General features: G+C 32.8%; 1 protein-coding gene across 1 annotated transcript; it reads right to left on the minus strand.

Annotated features, from left to right (window-relative positions):
* Positions 1-16,686: 16,686 nt before the first annotated feature.
* LOC127737840 (short-chain collagen C4-like) lies at positions 16,687-22,650 on the minus strand. The gene is made up of 4 exons (XM_052248784.1): positions 22,153-22,650; positions 21,771-21,897; positions 20,279-20,347; positions 16,687-17,318 (listed from the first exon to the last, which is right to left on the minus strand). The coding sequence occupies exons 1-4, from the start codon at positions 22,159-22,161 to the stop codon at positions 16,837-16,839; spliced, it is 687 nt and encodes a 228-aa protein (XP_052104744.1). The 5' UTR covers positions 22,162-22,650; the 3' UTR covers positions 16,687-16,836.
* Positions 22,651-23,166: the final 516 nt, after the last annotated feature.

Consider the following 23,166-nt stretch of genomic DNA (forward strand, 5'->3'; position numbering starts at 1 on the left):
TAATGCACCAAACCCTCCCCCTAATGTGAAAGGGGTCCCTTCGGGTATAAATAACATAGGAGACTTTCTAGAGTTCGGATGGTTTATTACCAGAGAATATAAACTCTGAAAAAACTAAATTATAAACATTAATAATAATCCAATATAACATAGAATATCTTATATAGAAATAAGAAGATGCATATATTATATCACAGACGATCATAATTTGGTTTAAACAATTTCTAATACCATAGTGTTACTATAAACATTAAGTACACATTTACTATAGAATGTTCATTCATTTAAGAATTGAATCCTCTTTTTGTAAATTTATTGGGGTGTAAAAGCGTTGACCGAAGTACATTTTCCGCGCTTCATTCTAAAAATGTGCGCACGGTCAACGCTTTAACTACCCTATAAAATTACTAAAAGAAGCATTCAATACTTATAATTACATTTTTTTGCTAGGATCATCAAAACACGATTTCTATCAAGTTTTTCTTTTATTTACCTTTGCACTTTATTGTGGAAGCTCATCATTTCATTTTGAAAGGAAGGTTAATTTCAGAATGACGCGAGATTGCCGTTAACCAATCAAACATTAAAACGTATTATAATGAACATACATGTGATGTAATTATACTTTAATAAACCGGTTTCTGTGACCGACATTTAAATAGACGTGTTAGGAAAGTCAATACGATTTTGACGCTGATGTTAAATACCAATACCACTACATGCTATAGTGGGGACCATCTCAAAAAGCACAGCTTATCATTCATTAAAGTTACCTGTATGGGTTTGTTTGATAATGCTGAGATGATTTTTAAACAATAAAATAATAACAATTTAATGATTCCGTGATACACCGAGGAGGCTCCAGCAAAACAACATGATCATTAATAATATTATTATCATTAAATTGCATTGTTTCATAGTAGTGATCGATTAAGTTTAAGATCGTTGTTCCCCCATTTCTTACTCTTTTGTTGAACGACTACAAGGATAATCCGCAAAGTGATCAAAAATAAATAAATAAAACAAAAACCGCTGCAATCACATCACATCCAAATCCGATTTTTTACTCTACATCAATCTTTGTATAAAATGTTCGTTTATTTGAAATTTATCAAAAATAAACTTTTCATGTCGGAGCCTTTGATAGCTTTTACGCGGGATGGGTTTTGCTCCTTGTTGAGGGTAATACGGTGACGTATAGTTGCAAACATTTACGTCATTTGGTTTCTGGTGGATATTTGTCTACTTTCGCAATCATACCATGTCTCCTTATTTTATATCATTTTCTAGAATGGGGAAATGTGTAGCTTTAAATTCTAATAAAAAAAAAACTAGAAATTTGTGTACTTGACAATTAAAAAAAAAGAATGAAACAAAAGCGTATCAATTTGATTATCTTTATCTTTTTATTTTATCTAGAAAGGTCAATCTGGCAATTTAATGTAACACTGAAAAGGGATAATACCTAAAACACGTTAAAATGTGTCAATCAATTATTCTAGTTTATTCTAGTTCACATTTAAACTGACATTTTCTTTCTATCAACTTTTGTCGGTTAGTTTTTCGGACAGAAGAGGTTATCGAATTTAGTTTTATAAGATTACCACATTTGGGCACTATTCAAGCTTGTTAAATTTACGTTTCAGTGAAGGATCGAAAGTTTTTTTCTCTTATTATCACGGCTTACTCCACCAACAAAACAGAACACTACGACTTTAAAATTAACATATTGTTGAAAGTGGCGTTTTGACGTTACGCACGATATTACGTCTCAACTGGTAACGTCCAAATTCGACGTTTTACACCGATAATCGAGGATATTGTTTATTCGTTGGTTTATATAACATGTTTCAAACATAATAAATTACACATCAAGCGTATGATCTAAGTAAATACTGACACAGCAGACCAAAGCCAATTAACTTATAAAACCTCAATGCGTTGACCTGAATAGACCAATTGATAAGAGAATTACTGGCGTGAACAATGATTAGAGATATACAACTAAATATAAATAAACCTTGACCGCAGATAATTGATAGCTATTAACGACCACTCTTATGAGAACGATCACAGACACTATACCATAATTACAAAAGTAGTTATTGTTGATATAAAGCCTGTAAACGTCCAGCAGGAAGTATTTCAAGATACCCAGTCTGATATTGTTGAAGTACTGAAAAAATATAAAACATGATAAAATAATTATTTTTATTATGCAAATATTTGGGCTTAAGGGCAACACGTTATGTTACAGAAAACTTCCTTGGCGTCATTGAATAAAAAGCGATGAATGTAAACTAACTGACGCCAACATTATACTTAACTATTCGAGCAGTGTGCGCGGCACACTGTGTGAATGCTTGAGGATATTTTTTCTCTAGTATCATGTAATTCACTCAGTTCTGTCATATTGTAAATCAAGAACAAAACAAATTACATGCTACCTGCAGTTGACACAAAGCACACAGTATGTACATAAAATGATAGTGTGTTCTCAGATAATTAAGGATAATTTGCCGCTAAAATACTGTGCCTGAGCTAGCCACATATCTTTGACAGAAATGCGTCACCATAGGGGTATTTGCATACACGTGTGTGTACGTCTACCAGTCTACTTGTCTCAGAGTACTTTAGCAAGCCGTTCCCGAGCGGTATAGCCTTACTTGATTTTCCACGTGGTACCGCATAAGAGTAAACCTTTGTGGGCATAGACCGACGTGAAATAGAGCTGTTGAGCAATCAAGATGAGACTATTCCTCGTTAAGGTACGTAGGCACCCTAACTACACAGAAAATGTTCATAAATGTCTGGCCTTAACATTTATAATAGTAACATAACGTGAACCATAAAGACACAACATCTTCGTAAAAATTCGGCGGTGTTGGGGCGGCTGGAGGGTTGATTTGAATTTTTGCACTGCTACTGCTACTAACTAATTAATGCAACTGACTGAATAAGCCTGACAAAGATTGAAAATTAACACGTGCACCAAGTTCATGAGACGGTTAAGAAAACATTGCCATCTCTACCACAGACGTCATAAAATTAGTAATAAAATGTGTATCTTCCACCTAAATAAAACAGAAGCCGATTCGGACAGAACATGAAACACTAATATAAACATCAATTAAAAATTTCTAATTTATATAACATGTTTCAAACATAATAAAATACACATCAAGCGTATGATCTAAGTAAATACTGACACAGCAGACCAAAGCCAATTAACTTATAAAACCTCAATGCGTTGACCTTAATAGACCAATTGATAAGAGAATTACTGGCGTGAACAATGATTAGAGATATACAACTAAATATAAATAAACCTTGACCGCAGATAATTGATAGCTATTAACGACCACTCTTATGAGAACGATCACAGACACTATACCATAATTACAAAAGTAGTTATTGTTGATATAAAGCCTGTAAACGTCCAGCAGGAAGTATTTCAAGATACCCAGTCTGATATTTTTGAAGTACTGAAAAAATATAAAACATGATAAAATAATTATTTTTATTATGCAAATATTTGGGCTTAAGGGCAACACGTTATGTTACAGAAAACTTCCTTGACGTCATTGAATAAAAAGCGATGAATGTAAACTAACTGACGCCAACATTATACTTAACTATCCGAGCAGTGTGCGCGGCACACTGTGTGAATGCTTGAGGATATTTTTTCTCTGGTATCATGTAATTCACTCAGTTCTGTCATATTGTAAATCAAGAACAAAACAAATTACATGCTACCTGCAGTTGACACAAAGCACACAGTATGTACATAAAATGATAGTGTGTTCTCAGATAATTAAGGATAATTTGCCGCTAAAATACTGTGCCTGATCTAACCACATATCTTTGACAGAAATGCCTCACCATAGGGGTATTTGCATACACGTGTGTGTACGTCTACCAGTCTATTTGTCTCAGAGTACTTTAGCAAGCCGTTCCCGAGCGGTATAGCCTTACTTGATTTTCCACGTGGTACCGCATAAGAGTAAATCTTTGTGGGCATAGACCGACGTGAAATAGAGCTGTTGAGCAATCAAGATGAGACTATTCCTCGTTAAGGTACGTAGGCACCCTAACTACTCAGAAAAATTTGGGGAACGATATTATATATGGCCAAAATAAAATATCATAGCCCAAAACGAAATATGTAACGTTATGTTGCCTGCCCAAGTTGCATATTGAGTAACCCCAAAATTTGAAGATGTTGTGCCTGATGAAGCCTTGTGTCTTGTTAAAATTAAAGTTGATCTAGAGAAAAATTAATGTCAATAAAAAAATCCTTAACCACAATATTGAGATCAACGTGAAAAGAAAAGACACAAGGCTAGGATGTAGGACATGTTACAAAGTTATAACCGATCGCGGATTTAATATCCGATTTAAATGTTCTACTGTAGCGTTTAAAACAATCTGATTTCCAACGTCCCAGTGATTGTATCATGCTGTCCTCAATACCTTTAGAACTAGCGCTAGTGGCCGCACCTGATCGAAAGGAATGTCCGCTATAATCCTTTTCACTATATCCTAATGCCATGAGGATTGTTTTAAGCTTGCTTATAAAATAGTTCCAGGAAACTGGGTTTCCGATTTCTTCAACAAAAAACGAATCATTGTGCTTTGCGTTTATAGATTTCGTCTAACACTCAGCAGCTGGAATAGCAATTTATACGAAAAAGCGATGTCATCAATCCTGAACAATGAAATTATAATACCTTGTCGGAAAATATCTGTGTAGCTTTTAAATTTATAGTTACTTCGCTTTCTGAAACAAAACATCTGAAATAGCAATTAATACGGACAAGCGATGCCATCAATCTTGAACAATGAAATTATAATGCTGCTAGCCGCGCCTGATTGAAAGGAATGTCCGCTAAACTCGTTTTGTCTAATTGTGTAACTGGACAAAATATCTCTATGCAGTCTAAATGGACTTCGGTCGGACAATAAATACTATTCTTGTAGTTGATACAATGTATTTGAAAAAATTACGTCGGTGAAATAGTAAGCTAACAATATGTCAAATGTAAATATAAACAGTGATGAAGATAATTGTCAGCAAAAGTTCTAAATTGCAGTTTTTCACACGATCGTATGTATTTAGGCCTCTTCAATAACTTCAGTTGATGTCAGTTCTTCACATAAATACGCTATAAGTATCACTTATCCAATTGGTTGAATGAACAACAGACAAAGAGCTTCTCCTCCATATTCCAAATATGAAATAAAGAAAACGAATGTAACTGTGTGCACAATATCTGGTATCATTTAACATACTAAACCTTACTATGTAATAATCAACCAAATTACAAAAAAAAAACAACTAATAGTAAGTAGTAAAATAAAATAATAGTTTCAATCAATCCAACCATTACATACACGTGTATCGTGACATCTGAACTTGTGATGAGTTAGATGTTTGCCCTATGTTGAAGTGTCAGTGTGACTTTGAGATAAAGGACGGCAATAAAAGCATATTGTGATATTGTGTCATGAATTGATATATACCATATCCTTTCTAACTTGCTCATAGTATGTAATCGTTGTCGAGGACAAATGTATATGAATTAGGATAAAACGTTAAGTTGCATGACTTGTCGATCATTCATTGTGTCATGGAACCTTAATTTCGTTAATTTTCCTAATCTGTAATCAAATTTACGTAGGTAAATTGATAAGGTCGTCGTTGTTGAGAACTTGAAGGTTAATTGTTTGATGAACTATAACAGACAGTCTGAATGACTGTTAGTTTAATGTACAAGCAGTTTGTGGACTAGAGGTAAACGATATTTGATGGGTGTTAGAAAGTGTCGAAAACTTTCATGAAGTGAATATAAATATATGACATGCGGGAGAGTCGAGTATGAATAGTTACAGCGAATGGACATTAAAGGAAGAGACCGATTTCATTAAGCCGCAACTCCTCTGAAACCGTACAAAGTCGGAAATATTTGTGAAATGACGTATAAATGTAGTGTTTTGTACTTCCTAAATTTGTCTTTGAAACAATCTTTTTCCACAGAAAACGCCAATTTTTTAGAAAATATCCAAATTCGGAGACCGTTATCGATCCGTGTCTTATACGCTTTCGCGCATTCTCAGTCAGTCAGGGGTTGATTCCTGATGAAGTACTATATATTTATTTTTTATCCGATTTCGATGGGATTTTTTTTTTGTCAACGGATTTGACGTAGCTCATACGGTTATTGAGTAAAAAAAAAAAAAAAAAAACTACTGAAAATCACACATTACCACACTTTTCTTGGGTATTAATTATCTTTATTTTCCCACCGAGATGAATGGGGTCTTTTGCATTATGTTCCTCATTTTCATCGTTTAAAAAAAATAGAATTAAATGCATTAACCGTGTCCAAGTCTTAACTGTGTCCACCTTATTACTGTGTCCACCTTATTACTGTGTCCACACTCTTTGTTTCAACACTTGCCCAATTGTACCGCGATTTCGCGGGCATCGCAGTCTAGTACCATATAATAAATGTGTTGTAGTCCGATGATTTTACTCTCATTCTCATGATTCTTGTGAATCCGCAGCATAGTGTCAAGTAAGAGCCTCTATGCAATAAACTGACCTGTCTAGAAGATAAATTTGTACCAGATTCTCAAGACACGTCTAAAATGTTGGTATACCAGTGCAATCTTATCTGCATGTAAGCCAATATCCACTCCCAGTCGTTAGCAGAAAATATCGGCATTGACCGAAACGCAAGCGTAAATAACAAACTAGTGAAAAATTCTGACGTACGTTTAGTGTTGTATACTAGATATATTTATATACATAGTTGTTACCATTTGAAATTTAGCATCCATTTTATATGAACAAATAATTGCATGCGTCTAATAGAACACATCACTTTTAATCAGCCAACTCGTTTCCAAGTAAATGTAATCTCACAAATTGCAAAATAAAGCATTTATTCCCATCCGGATCCGTTTCGACACAATCTAAAGTGTCAAATATCGAGTATAATTCTAAATCTTCATACCTCTTGTTGAAAATGTTGCGGGTGTATAATATAAACACAATAAGTATACTGTCGTAATTCGTATAGTTATGTTGGCATTGTAAGAATAGTTATGAAATAACCAAAAAAATTGATTTGAATTTTTGCACTGCTACTGCTACTAACTAATTAATGCAACTGACTGAATAAGCCTGACAAAGATTGAAAATTAACACGTGCACCAAGTTCATGAGACGGTTAAGAAAACATTGCCGTCTCTACTACAGACATCATAAAATTAGTAATAAAATGTGTATCTTCCACCTAAATAAATAATGGATTTTTACAGAAGCCGATTCGGACAGAACATGAAACACTAATATAAACATCAATTAAAAATTTCTAATAATTTTTTTTCTGATCAATATGGATACTTTTAAATGTTTGGTTGTACATATGCATGAAATATAAAGTGATCATGAGCCTGTCGAATTTGAAATACGCTCGTGACGAGGTTTGCTCGACTTCTATCTAAATTGACAATTATTGTCAAGTATCTAAAACCGAAGGTTGCCGGTTTTCCGACTTTCTCCACCAATGAATTCTGTCCGATATGATACAACCAAGGTCACTAAAACTGGCGTTTAACACCAAAACATAAAACAAACAATCATTTCGATTTGATTTTAAAAGAAATAAATATTTATAGCGTCCAGAATCGACAACGTTCTATTTTGTAATTCGTTGAGTGGAAAAACTTGCAAAACATTGGATTTGTTAAAAACTGAAGTCGTTTAGACTATGCAAATTGTCAAAAAGTATGTAACTGTATGGTTAAAGTACAATTACTGAAAAGCACTATTTTGTATGCAGCAAATTGATTTTTTTTTTAAACAACGTCGCAACTGACAATTTACTTGTAAAAAGCGGTGAAATTCGACATTGGACATTCTTGCAAGACATTTACCAGAAGCCGTTGTGTTTTTATTTGTGATGCTAGTGCTGTAAAAATCTATTTTTTAAATGGTCTATCTATGTACTTTTGTGAGCATAAATTATGAAAACAAAATTTCATATCATCTTATATTCTAAAAAAACCCATAAATTTTGTTAACTTACCATTTTCCGAAATCTGACAATGGTGAGGACTATTTATTATTGCAAAAAACAGCTTTGGTCGTTGCATCACGTAATGATGCTATACTTTATATATGAAGCATATCATTCATGCGAATTTTCTCGGATTTTTCACGAATTCGAAGAGCACAAACAACACTGTAAAAGTTATTATGCAAATAATTTGTTACGTCTGACATGCATATTTTTGAAGTTTTGCCAATATGTTTGCCCTTATTTTGAACTATTGTAAAAAGTTATAAAACAATATATTGATTTTTTTTGGAAACAGTAATACCTGCCTAGTCTGTGGATATAAATTCTATATAGTTTAACTGTTTTGATCATATAGAAAAGCTGTTTATGAGTGTGGACTGGTTGATTTCACGGTATTGACGCAATAACGTGCGTAACGTCTAAGCATTCATATGTAGAAGTTACCTCTCGCAAAGCCTGCTAAATTATATGTCGGGAAATTTTTTTCAATTTCATTCATTTTGTTTTGCCGAACATTCACTATTCACACCGCTTTCTCAATTGGAGGGTATATAGTGGATGGGTCCATCCGTCCGTTCTTTAGTGCGTCCGTCCTTCTGTACATTCACTGCATTCATACCCATGCAAATAGTAGTAGACAATACGAATCACATACGGATCGTGAAAAGTGGTTTTCTTGAACATTAAAACGATGCGCAGCAAGACAACCTTCTTCCAAGAATTGGCACTAGCTTGGAGTTAGATTTTCCTCCAAACTTTGTTATTTTAGGTGGTAAAATTTATGGGAATCGTCCACTAATTGTTACGCCATATAGGACAAAACCGCAAAGGAAAAAAAAGCCGGAAAATGCAAAAAAACTAAATAGAAGAATTTCAGCCTGAATGTCAAGTTTATGTCGAACGTAAATCAGACGTTTAAAAACATTTAGGGTTGTCAGAACGAATCAAATCAAATTGTTGAATTGTGTGCTAGAATTGTGGATAGACAAACTGAGTTATTTGACTATTAAACATATTCTACTCGTATCATTTAATGTATATATTTGGACTTGTGGCCGTAAAATCCGTCATTCCCATTCTTGACCCTTACATATATTTTTTTTAAGTTTTGTTTTGCTCCTAATTCAAACAAATACAAATGAATGTATGAAGATCTAAGAAAGGCTAATGCAAGTCTTAAAATTTGGAGTCGACGTTAACCGTTCGTTTACTATTGTATCAAACACACCAAAAGATAAACTATACTACGCCGGGATACTTTTCAATGCAATTGCATTTTGAGTCCACACTTAAATCTTATATCGGTATTGTTATTCAACATCAGCGCAGTATTTAAATCCCTTTCCTAACACGTCTATTAGCACAACATAAGAACAAACTATGCAAAACAATAAACGAAAAACAAATTTGAGAAACAGCAAAAATCGACAACCGTGACTCAGTTACAGGCTCCTGACAGACATAGAAATAGACATGTATAGAAAACGCTTTATAACCATAATACCTGTTGGTTCATGGTTCAATTTTTGAGAAAAGTGGGTGTCCATTAAACAAAAAAATCTCTAATGTCTCTTATACAATTTAATGAACTGAATAATGTATCAAAAGACTTGTTTTCATAGAGCAGGTAATTTAGACCTGTGATTGTTCTTGTTATCAGAGTTATGGCCCTTTGTAAACTTTTTTGTTGGTTTAAACTGAGTACACTGTCACTGTTCTTGATGGATTCTTAGTGTGATGAAAGAAAATATGTTTCAGGTATAAGAATTACACATTATGACTATAGTGAAAGAGTATCTGTGATGCAAAGATAGCCCATATGCGCTTGAAAAGTCGCATGTATGTATCATCTGGGAGAAATATCACCAGTCAATATGATATGCAGGCAGCAATCATGGATGGAACTGGAGTCAAAGCTTGACAGTGTGCAGTGGTAGACACAACAAAACACCATGACAAGTCACCGCATCAAAGGAATCAATCAGATTAATAACATAGCTTTTGATGGGGATCATATTTTTGTATGGCAAGTCTATAATGTAGGTATTGTAATAAAGATGCAAAGAAGTCAACTTTTGAAAAGTGAGCAAACTGATACAGGATTGAAGATTTTGTCAGATTTTATTGACCCTCACCAAATAGCTGGAAATATTACCAAGAAAAATAAGGAAAATACAACTGGTAATGCGGCTGAACATATAGAACAGTCAGTTTTTTACTGCACAGAACTCGGTTGTACAATGCAATTTTCCTCTTATCAAGGTTTACAGGACCACATAGATCTTGGTCGCCATTCTGATGAAAAGTTGTCTACCTATGATAAAATAAGACACCGTTGGGTTGCTAATTGTCAAGCAAATCTTATCTCGTCAAGGGACATTTTGAGGCCAATAACCCAGTAATTGAACAACATCACTCCCAAGACGATGACACAGGATATGGATTGGCTTTGAAGAAGGAGAAAAAATTGTGCGCTTCAAGAGCAGAGTGAAGGACTTTTTACAGAAGACATACCAGGACAGCGAGGTATCTGGTCGGAAGGCAAACCCATCAGATGATAGTAAAAGTATGAAGTCTTTGCGTAAAGACAATGGTGAGCGACAGTTTTTACCAGGTGAATGGCTGCAACCATCGCAGATAAATTCATACTTTGCACGTTTATCTATTTTACCAAGAAAGGACCAAAGCAAGAACATAGAAATTGTTGACGAGGACCTTGAATGCATTGTACAGGCTATCGAGGAAGAAGAAATTAGAATTCTTGTTGCAACTTCAGTTAGCGAATGAAAAAAATTACCAATTTATAAATGTGATATATATTTATAGAATATATATATCTTAGATTATTTTATTCCACCTGTAAATCTGTATTTCATTTTTTAAACAGGCTGGACCATTTTTAGTTAAGCCATGGAAAAATGAATGTTGGTTTCCCCTAACATGTGAAAATTATTAAGGCCAGGCAGGCAGGAAAAACATTTTATTATATTTTAAATTTTTTTGTGAAAAGTAAGCTTAAATTTTGCTCTACAAAGAATATTATTGTTAACCTGATAGTAAATTCTTGTTTTACATTCTATATTGTTGTATCAGCTTTGTGGAACTAAAGAAATGATAGTTCAGCAATGTTGAAACACTTTTAAGAGATAAACAGACATTTTTAAAAAGAATCATTGAAAATTGTGAAAAGAAACTAGAGCAACACTTTTTTTCATCCGCTAACAAAAAAAAAAAAAATAAAAAAAAATAATTGACCCGGCAGGGTTAGGGGAACAAACAATCATTTTTGCATGGCCTAATATCTCATGATTTAAGTTGAAATCTGAGTTCATAACTCAGAAAATTTGAGTGTTAGGATGATGTAATCTTGTATATAAATACATTTAGGGTTGACAGTCAGCATCCAGGCAGAGTAGATCACTGTGACCTATTTTTTACTCTTTATTGAATAAGGACTTGGTTTATGTCTGTAATTCAGAACCTATGAGAGGTAAAATGATATAGTCTGTTATAAATTAGAGATGCATTAGACATAGAAGTTCAGCATCTAGGCTAGAAAATTATGACTGTGACCTATATTGACTTTCATCTCAGTTTATATCTCAGCAACTATAAATTGTATAATATGGTACTCTTTTATATAGATATATCTGGTGTATTATATCATCTGCACAGCAATAGTGGATCACTGTGACCTATATTTTATGCTTTAATTACTTATAAGATAAGGTTAACATTATTGTTATGTTTAAGTTCATAACTATGTAGCCACAATTACCAAGTTTGTGTCATTTTGTATTTAGATATGCACCTAAGACAGTGGCGAAAACTACAAATTATTTCTTGACATACATAGCAAGGAAACTAGGCAAACTTTGTATTCAGTGATAACCTATGTTTGAGAACTAACTTTTCATATATTAAAATTTAATTTTTTCATTTTACATTGAAAAAAAATTAAAAAGCATGATATGATTTGTGGAATTGATTTTATTTACGACATGCTGTTCAAGTATTATTAATCATGGGGAACCAATTTTCTTGGGTCTGACAAACAACATAATTTAGAACCTGACTAAGATAAATTTCAGACTGAATTTCAATACTGTGGATTCATTATTATTCTTTGGATACCAATTTTCGTTGAATTCGTGGGTACAGGTCAGCCACCAATTTTAATAGTCAACAAATTACAAATTTTTTATCGGCTTGTATGCAGTCTTTGGCAAAACCAAGAAATTAAATATCCAGGAAAATTTGTACCAAGAAAATAAATGAATCCACAGTATGCACTTTGAACTGGTACTTAAGATTTTAAAAAAATCAAATAAGCAGTAAACTCTGTACTTTATAATACAACCGGTGTACCTTGGGCTTAAGGAGGAATAGGTGTTATACCCCACAGAATCCTTTGGTGTAGCGTAAAAATTCCTAATATTGTACATGTAGGCCACTGGCATGGATGGAATACACCGGTAAACTTAGCTTGCTGTAAATCAAATCATACATATTAACTGTTTGTTGTTTGAAAGAAAAACAAATTGGTGTCAAAGATAAATATGAATAAGACAATTCAATGATCTTAATACATATACATATATTTTTTTGGTATCGAAATATTAGTTTACCATTTTCTACAATTTGTTTCTTTTAATTACTGGTAGTCTTTCTTACAAAAAAAAATAGACAACCGAAGTGTTAGTCAAAAAGAAGGGCATACCCGACAATCAATGGAAAAAAATACAAACCCAGGAACGGAAACGACACACAATAAACACTTATCACTGAAAACTTTGAGAGAAGGAATGTCTGCTTTCATTTTGAGGTCAATAGTCAAAAAAATACAAGGCTGCGCTTTCTTTAAGATTTTGGTCTCAGGATGATCAAGCTTCCCTTCAGTGATTGAAATAAATATATGCATATGACAATTATTATTTTGGACTATAGTATTTGGCTTCCCGTCTATCAGTCCGTTATTTTTTCAGACAATATGTTATGGTGAAGAGGAAGAACCTATTGATTTTGAGTTCCGCAGGTCAAAGGTAGAGGTCACAATGTCTAAAAATAGATCCTTCACTGTAAAAATTGTTTTGGATGATAACTTCTGTTTACCATGGTAGTATTTGATGATTTTTACACAGAATTTAGATATGGCGACAAGGAAGAACCTTATTGATTTTGAGTTCAATAGATCAAAGGTCAAGGTTATGATTGCTAAAATAAATTTTTCATTATGAAAATTGTTTTCTGGGCAATAACTTACGTATGACTTGGTAACATTTGATGATACTCAGGCATATGCTATATATAAAATTGAGAATGGAAATGGGGAATATGTCAAAGAGACAACAACCCGACTAAAGAGCAGATAACAGCCGAAGGCCACCAATGGGTCTTCAACGTAGTCTTCAACGCAATGGTTACAAAGGTGGATGACCTTGAGCACTATTCTTATATTTTAATTTGAAGTCGTCAGATTAATAGTGTAGGTCACTGTTACTGAGAATAAAGATTATTAGGAGCAACCAAATTTCAGCATTTTATTAATTACACTGTCCTCCATCTACAATTTCTATGCCATACAATAACCCAATAACACCTTCATGGAGTCAAGAGTTGTGAGTTGTAAAATATAAAAAGAAATATAATGGCATGTTTGTTTTGGTTGAACAAAGCATGTTTAAAAAGTGTTGCAAAACAGATATATAAGTAAGTAATTAGCAGTTAGTATTGAAATGGTTTAAATCTTAACTTGTTTGTTTCCAAGGTAACCAAAGCAGAGTGAAATATTTATTTTCTAAACAAAAAAGAAGAAATTGATGAGTATAGAAATCAAACTCAACTAAATATATGTACTAAGTATTTAGTTTAATTAAATGAGTTCCATGTGCTTAATGTAAATTATGTTGGTCATTAAAGATTTCAGCTTTTTCATGTTGGTTGCTAAGACTTTTTTTTAGGTTGCTATGATCTTATTACAATATGTAGTAAAAAAAATCTATTTTTGTCTTTCTAAGCAAATATATTTTCGTTATTGTTTCCTGTTGAATTGCATTCACAGATCTAGTAGGCAAAATCTTCATAATGAACAAGTATTGTGTTCTTGTCATTTTTATGAAATTTGCACATTTTGGTTCCCATGGCAACAAAAAAAAACCAAAAAAAACCACAGATTTCTTTTTTCTGTTTTCAATTGTTCAAGATATGGAATTTAAGATGCAATCATATTGAAAAAAAAAATCATCTGCCCAATGTCTATTTTATTTGATTGAAAATGTCATTTTTGAGCCATTTCCAAAAAGTGTGAAAATACAGATTTTTTAGCAATTTTTTAAAAGACCATTTTAGCCATATCAAAAAAAAAAATTCATAGCCAAGACTCAAAAAATAAAAATTTCAAATAATGAAAAAAGATGTGATGAATTATTTTTTATGTTAATACTCTTAGTAAAAAAAAATTGCTGCAACCTAAAACGCATGCATTTTTCTTCTTTTCAATTACGATTTCATATTAAATCCTAAAAAAATGCCAGCATGTTTCCTTAGCAACCGTTCAATAAAATAAAAAAATAAGCTTGGAACTTTATTTTATCCGTAGCTGTCCACAATATAAAAGAATAAAGAAATTCTGAAACACACATGAATCACACCCTGCCTGGATCTTACAAATTGCTGTACTTAAAACTTTTTTCCAACAATTGTGCCTGTGCATTACCCTATCCCCGTTCTGTTGATGGACTCTGCCATGTTGCAAGTCAAACCTTTTCCCCCGAAATAGTGTATACTTTCCAAAAAGAATAATGACAACAATATAAAGAAAATAAAATTCGTAATACGGACTACGTCCTCTTTCACAGATAACACCTGCCTCATATTATAGATTATCGGTCGTCCCACTGTATGTAACGTGAGGGTACCCAAATTACACATATTCTGAGAGTTTTTTCACCTACGTTTATTCATGATCCGGACAAAAGTTTCCATTCTGTGTTTATTTTGTAGATGTATCCTTATTAACTATACAGTTCCACCAATTTAATTTTGAATCAATAGTGATTTATAGAAAAATGGGTTTGAACCGACCTGCAAACAATCAATTATTCTGTTATGAGGAGTACCCCAATTTCATCCATGCTTCAATTCACATCTGTACAAATGGAATAACTGATAAAGTAAGATGACTCTTGCTAGATTTACTGTTAAAGATCGATAACTGCTATCAGATCAGTATTTAAAAAGTAAGAGATACGGGGTAGAATTAAGAAATCGCTCGAAAAGAGATGCATGATAAAATTTTCTTTCAAGTCGGCCGCTTAGATATACAATAACTTGTTATCACGAAAAAGACTTGAACACCAAGGCGGAAAAATGTTGTTTTCAGAGGCTTGAAAAAGGCTTGACGGGAAAGCGACTGCTTTATGGTGTCCTAGTCACCATCTTTGTATATTTGAAAAAAAGTGTGGGAAATCCACTTTGATATCCATATGCTGCTTGTGCCATACTTCAATAAGCATAAGATACTGGTAAAATACTTACATAATTTTAACTGCTCAAATATGATGTCTAAAATTTTAACATTAAATCATAAATAGTGATTTTCTATTAATTTTTATTGACACAGGAACTATATATGCAAGTGTATTTATTGAAAATTTAGTATGTATACAAATTTAATATTTACAATGGACGAGAATGCGTAGTTATATATCCCAAATAAAACTACACATCCAGCGTGAATGGTTTGAACTGCACGAGGAGAACTACCTTTTCTTACCTATCCCATCTGGTGCCAACGTTTTTACCTATCTCATCCAAAATATTTCCCGAGTGATTCACTCTAAATCAAAATGTGTTGTTGTCAATGATTGTGGTAGTTAGTCAATTCAGAACTGACTTCCGGTTGGCAAAAATATCGCTTTCCATAAATCAAAACAATAAGTTATCAAAATGACAGAAAGACGGGTTTTAATTTATTCCTTGTTAAAACAATCATTGTCCATAACTCTTGAACGTCACGAGAAACAACAAATACAAGTTTAATCAAAATTTGAGCCAGCTCTCAATTGATTAACCGACATAAGTTGCCAATTTCTATTGAATTTATTTATAAACGACCATTATTGATAATTGACAAAAGTGAAAATCGACGATTCGTTAATACCGAACGGGAACTCCATTCTATCAAAAGTAACGACATATTAAAATTTGAAAAGCAATGGTTGAACGTTCTGAATTTATTGCACAAAAACAGTGGATCCACAGGTCCGCCATTCGTTTCCAAATAAATTATCGGATTTTAACGTTGGAAACTGTTACTCCAGCGTATATATTGCGATACACTATCATGTAAACGTGTGTTCATGAACCATGACGAGGTTAAAAAATGGCAATTTTATACCTTTCAACTTTCTGAAATCATAAACTCTAACATGCAAGCATATAAATTAAAGGTTTAAAATATTTGCCATATATATAATTGAAAATACACAGTTAGTGTATGTAAAGACAAACATATCTATTATTATGCCCAGTTCAAAGTACATGGTTATGAATGAGTACTATAACATTATCAGGGGGAAAATGATTATCAAACTGCAGCATTTTATTTTTTATTTAAATTATAACCATAATTAGTTTGTACATTGTGGGTCTATATAAAAGAAACACATACAGGCAGATATCAACAAATTTGAAAAAAAGTTTGCTAACATTGGATTGATTTTCTTAATGCCAAAAAAAATCCTTTCTACCTAGAACACACTACACAAGTCAGTTCTCGACCACTGAAATACTTGGAACAATCCAGAGAGCCGCATACTACTTCTACAGGTGCAATCCTAGCCTGGTTATCTTTAGCACTAGAGCCTGGGATTTGGACTGGCGAACCATCATAACAGATGTATTCAGATCTTTTTCTGTTCGATGTGGACATTTCTGACATGAGGTAGCCATTATACTGACTCGTCCACCCTTGTGGACACGTAAGCCGTGCTGGAACCATTAGAATCGATTTACTGTTAATGGTCTGGCAGACGACACAAGTGGAATCATGATCTTGCAAATACGAAGGGAAGGGTTTGCCAGAACTGGTTTCCATCTCCACACCAACTAGGACAGCTCTTTTGCTGTTAAATGCTTCAGAGTAGTCACCCCACTCCGGGTTGGTTGGTAAACAGAGATAATTGGATCCAGATCCACCGAAATTATGTTTTGGTCCAGCCATGTAACCTGTTATGTACAATACTAATGTTATCTAAGGCCAAGTGAATCGCATCTTTATATTTTGTCGTGTAATGATTTAAACTAAGAAAGCATCACTTATCGAAATTTTGCTATACATTATATAACAATGTCATACAAATAAATAAAACCCAATCATATTAGAAAATGTGGCCATGTTTAACAGAATTGTTAATGTTAAAGTCAGTCTTCCTAGCTTACATGGACTTAATTTGCTCGCACATGTGTACATACATATTTATAATTATAAATATATATATTTAAAATGTAGTTTTTCAAAGTAAAGTGCATTCAGTTATCAATTTAGAAAAAAAAACCACTTGACACTAGTTATTTCACATGAAATAAATGGAGAAATGGGTGCCCCCGCTTGCATGTAATGATATAAAGGGGAATAACTCAAAACGGTAAAAGTGACGCCATCCAAATTCGAGCTTGATCTGTGTTTTGTGGCAATAAGCATTGTGTATAAGTTTCATAACATTTGGTTGAGGTAAACTAAAGTAAGAGAACGGAAACCAATTTTGGGACGTGCGTACGGACGGACGGACAAGGTAACACTTAATTCCCCCTCCGGTGATGGCGGGGGCATAAACATAATTTACATAGGTGAATTCCCAAGGAATTTCATGTTTTTGTAACTGGTTAATTTTCTTAAAACAACCTCTCAGATCTGTTTCATTATTATAATCAAATATTATTGTAAGTACACACTGTGTGACATCACAATTAAGTTTGAACCATTTGAATTTAAAATTTATTCCACATTAAGTACATTTCTGGAAAGCTTCCAGACATTTCACTTGTGAGAATGGGACAATAGTTCCATACATATGTCACGGAATATAGTTTGGAAAAGGAGATGGAAAATAACAATAGTCCCTGCATTAGATGAGGAAAATAGTTTGGGTAGGGAGAGAAGAACAAGTCAATAGAACCTGTATATGGGGAAGGGAAGCTTCATGGTAGTATTATTTTGGTATTCATAAATAATTAAAAGTTTTGATTGTGTTCTGCGGAAATGGTTTCGACAAGCAAAAGCAAAAGAAAATTCCAGCGTTCAATTAACTGCGTTTTGATGTTGATGGGATATTGTTTAAAGCAAGTTTTTAACTTAAAATTTTCCCTTAAATATTATTTTATTAAAAATGATTTAACTCAAAAGGGGATAAAAATATATCTCCCAGCTGTTCAGTCGAACGTGAAAACTTTGCAACCATATGTACAAAAATGTAGCTGGAATTAGAACAACAAACAGGTGTAAGATAATTAAATCTGCTAACTTCCTGATGTCAAAAATATTAAATAATTAAACAGTTTTATGCCCAGTTCTCACAAAGGCTGGCAAGCTACTTTATAATTTCCAAGAATTGCTGAAAATAATTTTTAAACAATTTGGTGACTGAACTAATAATGCCATTCAAAACTTCTTTTTCTTTTTTTTTGTTGAAAACAAAATGTAAGTAATTGGATACCTAGTTTGTGGCACCAAAATAGCATTAAAATCCAAATAAAATCAGACGAGCATTTATATTTTATTAAATGTGAAGATTTTAATATATAAATAACACATAGCTGACAGGATGATAGAGCAGATTGTTACCCCCTCGAAAAGACAATGTCAACCTTTGCTTCGCCTCAGTTGACAATGTTTTCAATCTGCTCTATCACCCTCTCAGCTATGTGTTATTTATATAGTGTTCAACAGCATTAAGTAGCACTGAAGAAAAAACCCAGCTTTTTAATGTATTATACTGAATGTTTTTTGTTATTACAGTCTATTAAATTTCAAATTCAAAGTAATAAACTATGTCGTCTTGTACATAACAATCATCCGTATTTATTAAAGCGCACACTTCAGCAAGCGTCTCCGTGAAGGGTAATAGAGTACTTGCCATGGGATAGAGTAAATTGTCTCCCTCGTATTAACCAATCAAAATCTGGCATTTTGACATGAAGTATGATAAATCATATTGTATCGTTAACTAAAATGAATTAATTTGTATTAAGTGTAATCATATTTTATCAAAGAATTCGTTATGTATATATACAAGAGAAACTAAATACAAAATATATACGTAATTCAAAAATTGGGATTACGAAACAAGAACAGTGCTCTAAAGTGTCCTTCCATTTCATTTTTAAATGATTAGCACAAATTTTGACAATTGTATAAGAATTCTATTTTGAAACATCTTTTAGTATTTACGATTTGCCACGGTAGAATGTTCTAAAATACGCAAAAATGTTGTTAAAACTTCAAAGAACTTAAATGAATTTATAATGTAGCGAATTTGAGTAAAGATTGAAGGATGCTTCAAAAAACGGCCCATGCGTAAAATAAAATCAGGGGAAATTGACCTAACCTCTTTGAAATATTTAACCAAAGCTGCAACATTTTGGTAAAACTAGACAGTGTATCATCCCATCATAAAAAGTTTTAGACGAATACAGTTTAGATTTTATCAAACTAATTTCTGATGAACTATCTTAATGATTAGAAGTTGCATTGTATATTTTAAATTCCGTATTGTATAAAGATAAGGAGATGTCGTATGATTGTTAGTGAGACAACTATCCACCAGAGACCAAATGACGTAGGTATATGTGACTATAGGTTACCGTACGTACGGCCTTCAACAATGGTGTTCATTTTAGTGGTAAAATTGCTAACTTTTCTATATGAAAGAATAAGAAGAATTTTATGCTAAATATACATTTTTGAGGTAGACTTAATGTTATTTGTTTAAAAAAATTAAGATAGAACACACATTCAAAGCCACAATTCTTTAAAAAATGACTTAGAAATGACCAAAGACTGACACATTAAATTTCACTACTATATTTGTACATTGAAAGTACTAGTAAATGAAATGTCCTATGTTACATGGAGTAGCCTAGGCTTACAAAATGCATAGATGGAAAATCTTTATAGATGTAAAACCTACCGCTATAAACCTTTTCGCTCGTAGGTGGACACTCAGAACGACCCCATCTGATGAATGTAGGTCCATTACCTGTAATGAGTAAATACAGTAATTAAAAATTTACAAAGACTGGAGGGAAAAGGTGTATATGTTTGAAACAATATGTTTATTTATCTATATTGATGATCATAGTTTAAAGCAATCACAACAAGCAGGTGGTATTTGCCCTTTTATATTGTTACATAATTAAAACAATGTAAAGATAATATATATTTTTCATTGAGATTGATTCTTTCTAGAAAAATGGGGGGGGGGGGGGGGGGGGGGGGGGGGGACAATTTGCTCACACATTGTTGTCAATATTATGGAATTGAATTCTTTATGACCGTCTGGCAAGTGAGAGGTTTAGCTAGCTATAAGACCAGGTTTAATCCACCATTTTCTCCATAAGGAAATGCCTGTACCAAGTCAGGAATATGACAGTTGTTTTCCATTCGTTTGCTGTATTTGAGCTTTAGATTTTGCCATTTGATAAGGGACTTTCCGTTTTGAATTTTCCTTGGAGTTTTGTTATTTTACTTTTTGCTGATAAGTTGTTGATTGGTTTGACGACAATCTTTGTAATAGCACAAGATAGTGGAATAACAGTTACAAAATAGTGGATTTTTTTTTCGCAATATTTTTTGTAAACATGGATTTACTCGTTTCAACGGATTCTGTGGCGTAATTGCAGACAAAAATGTATGCCGATTATGTGTGAAAAATTCGCTTGTTGCAAAAATGCGTCCCATTGCGCCATAATTCGATTGCGCCAATGATACGTTTGCGCCACTAGTTTTCAAAATACCTAGTATCAGCTACGCCAAAAATAAAGTATACGATTGCGCCAATATAAAAAAAAAATCTTCATTCTTTATCTGGGCTTAAGACCGACAGTTTCCTATGCGGAGCTAAAACATTTTAAGTCATTCAAAAGTACATTTAAAACATATTACTATTTACAGTCAGACAACATAATTAGATTGAAAGCTTAATGCTCATGTTATAAACATAAATTCTACGGCTAAATTGTCCTCTTGTAAAATTCGGATACTTTTCTGAGTTGTGCTTGCTTCTAATTGCTGCTGCATTAGAATTGCGCAATTTAATGTAGGTAGTGGCTAGACATTTTACAATGTTGTCCAAAAATGAATACATGGATGGATGCGATGAATATATTAGTTCAAATCGATGAATTATTTATTCATGTTTTATGCGATAACATACTCATCATTCCTTTGATTTTTTAGCTCAATATTGCCATTTATTTCATAAATTATTCTTTTTAAGGTACCTAACTTTATCCATTATTATTATGTATGATAAATATATGTTCAAGTAAATTTGGGTAAATCAATTTTGCATATTGGCGCAAATGATACCTTTGAAAAATAATATTTGGCGCAAAATGATACATCTTGAAAATAACAATTGGCGCAAAAGGACAACAGCCAATTGGTTTGTATCTTATTACCTCTGAGCTGATAATCTGATCTGGATTCAATTTCTTCTAGAGCTTCCTCTAAATCATAACCGAGACATTCAGACGCCAACAATAGGCCAGTCCATAATACCAAACACTGGCGGAAATGTCGGAATACCTGAGGAAAATTTCATTAATTTCATGAGTACTTTATATTGCATGAGCGAGAGATGCTTGAACGTTTGAATAATGGACATCAAATAAAACTTCTATATATATATATGAAGTGGCTTGTATCTTTGACAAATTGTATTACTAAAACACCCCCCCCCCCCCCCAAAAAAAAACCCAAATTAAAACAAAACATACAAAAGAAAGAAAGAAAGATATGTAACAAAAAAACAACTCCTTCATAAATATAAAATAGTATTACCTTCTCCATTTGATGAAAATATTTATCTGTTGGACCTGTATAGTTAAGTCTGTAGTTCAAAATGCTTCAGGCAAAAACAAAATTTAATTATTGTTCAGATATCATCTGTTTTATGGATGGATAGCTGCAACAGACTCGCACCAATTGATTTATTGACGATATTTACATTACATTACATGTATGTTCCATAAGAATCCATACTTTTGATTAACCGACAACAATCGAGAGGCATTTGAAAATTAGATATGGTTTCCCAATAAAATGCAAAATTCATGAAAAGACGTGCTTCCCGTTACAACGTCCCAGCGATGCAAAGGAAAAGACTAGAATAATTTGATATAACGGTTTTGACATAAAAATATAATTATAAGAATTGAATGGTTCTTTTTTAAATTTCACAGTTTTAAGGTGTTGATCGTGCGCACACTAAGTCTTATAGTATGAATGCTTCGGACAATGCTTTAACACCACAACAAAATTACAAAAAGAAGCATTCTTAAATAAATTGTTTACATTACTGTATTAAATTTAGTTCAACATCTTATTATTTTAAGATTGAGAGATTAAAAAAAAAATAACGGTTTTCCGGCAGATGTAGGGAGGAGAAACTTTCCCTTATATCCGCCAACGCAATTTTTTGGCCAACAAACTGCACGTCTCTTCACAAAAAACATAATACACACTCAATTATTTTTTAATTTAAAAAAACAAAAAAAACAAAAACAAAATCAATGTTAAAAAACCTTATTCAAAGATCTTACTACGCTGTTAAATTAATAACCTTTGAGAATAAGTTTATTCGGTTTAGGTTAAACATATTTTTATTTGCAAAAGTAGCATAAAAGATTGGACACAATTTATAACAACATTAATGACGTCCTCTCCCTATACAAATATAACATATATTACATTTGATAATGACGAAACCAAATAGGAATGTATGTAATAACAAAAGAAAAAATATAAACAAAAAAACAAAAATACAATATAATATGAAATTTAAGTCAAGAAAGG

This window comes from Mytilus californianus, unplaced genomic scaffold, assembly GCF_021869535.1.
Source record: "Mytilus californianus isolate M0D057914Y unplaced genomic scaffold, xbMytCali1.0.p SCAF_4, whole genome shotgun sequence".
NCBI lineage: Eukaryota > Metazoa > Mollusca > Bivalvia > Mytilida > Mytilidae > Mytilus > Mytilus californianus.

Coding starts and splice junctions, on each gene's coding strand:
- LOC127737840 (XM_052248784.1), bottom strand. Junction 20,348..21,770: donor ATCAGATTATCAGCTCAGAG/GTAATAAGATAC, acceptor TACTCATTACAG/GTAATGGACCTACATTCATC. Junction 17,319..20,278: donor GAGCGAAAAGGTTTATAGCG/GTAGGTTTTACA, acceptor TGTACATAACAG/GTTACATGGCTGGACCAAAA.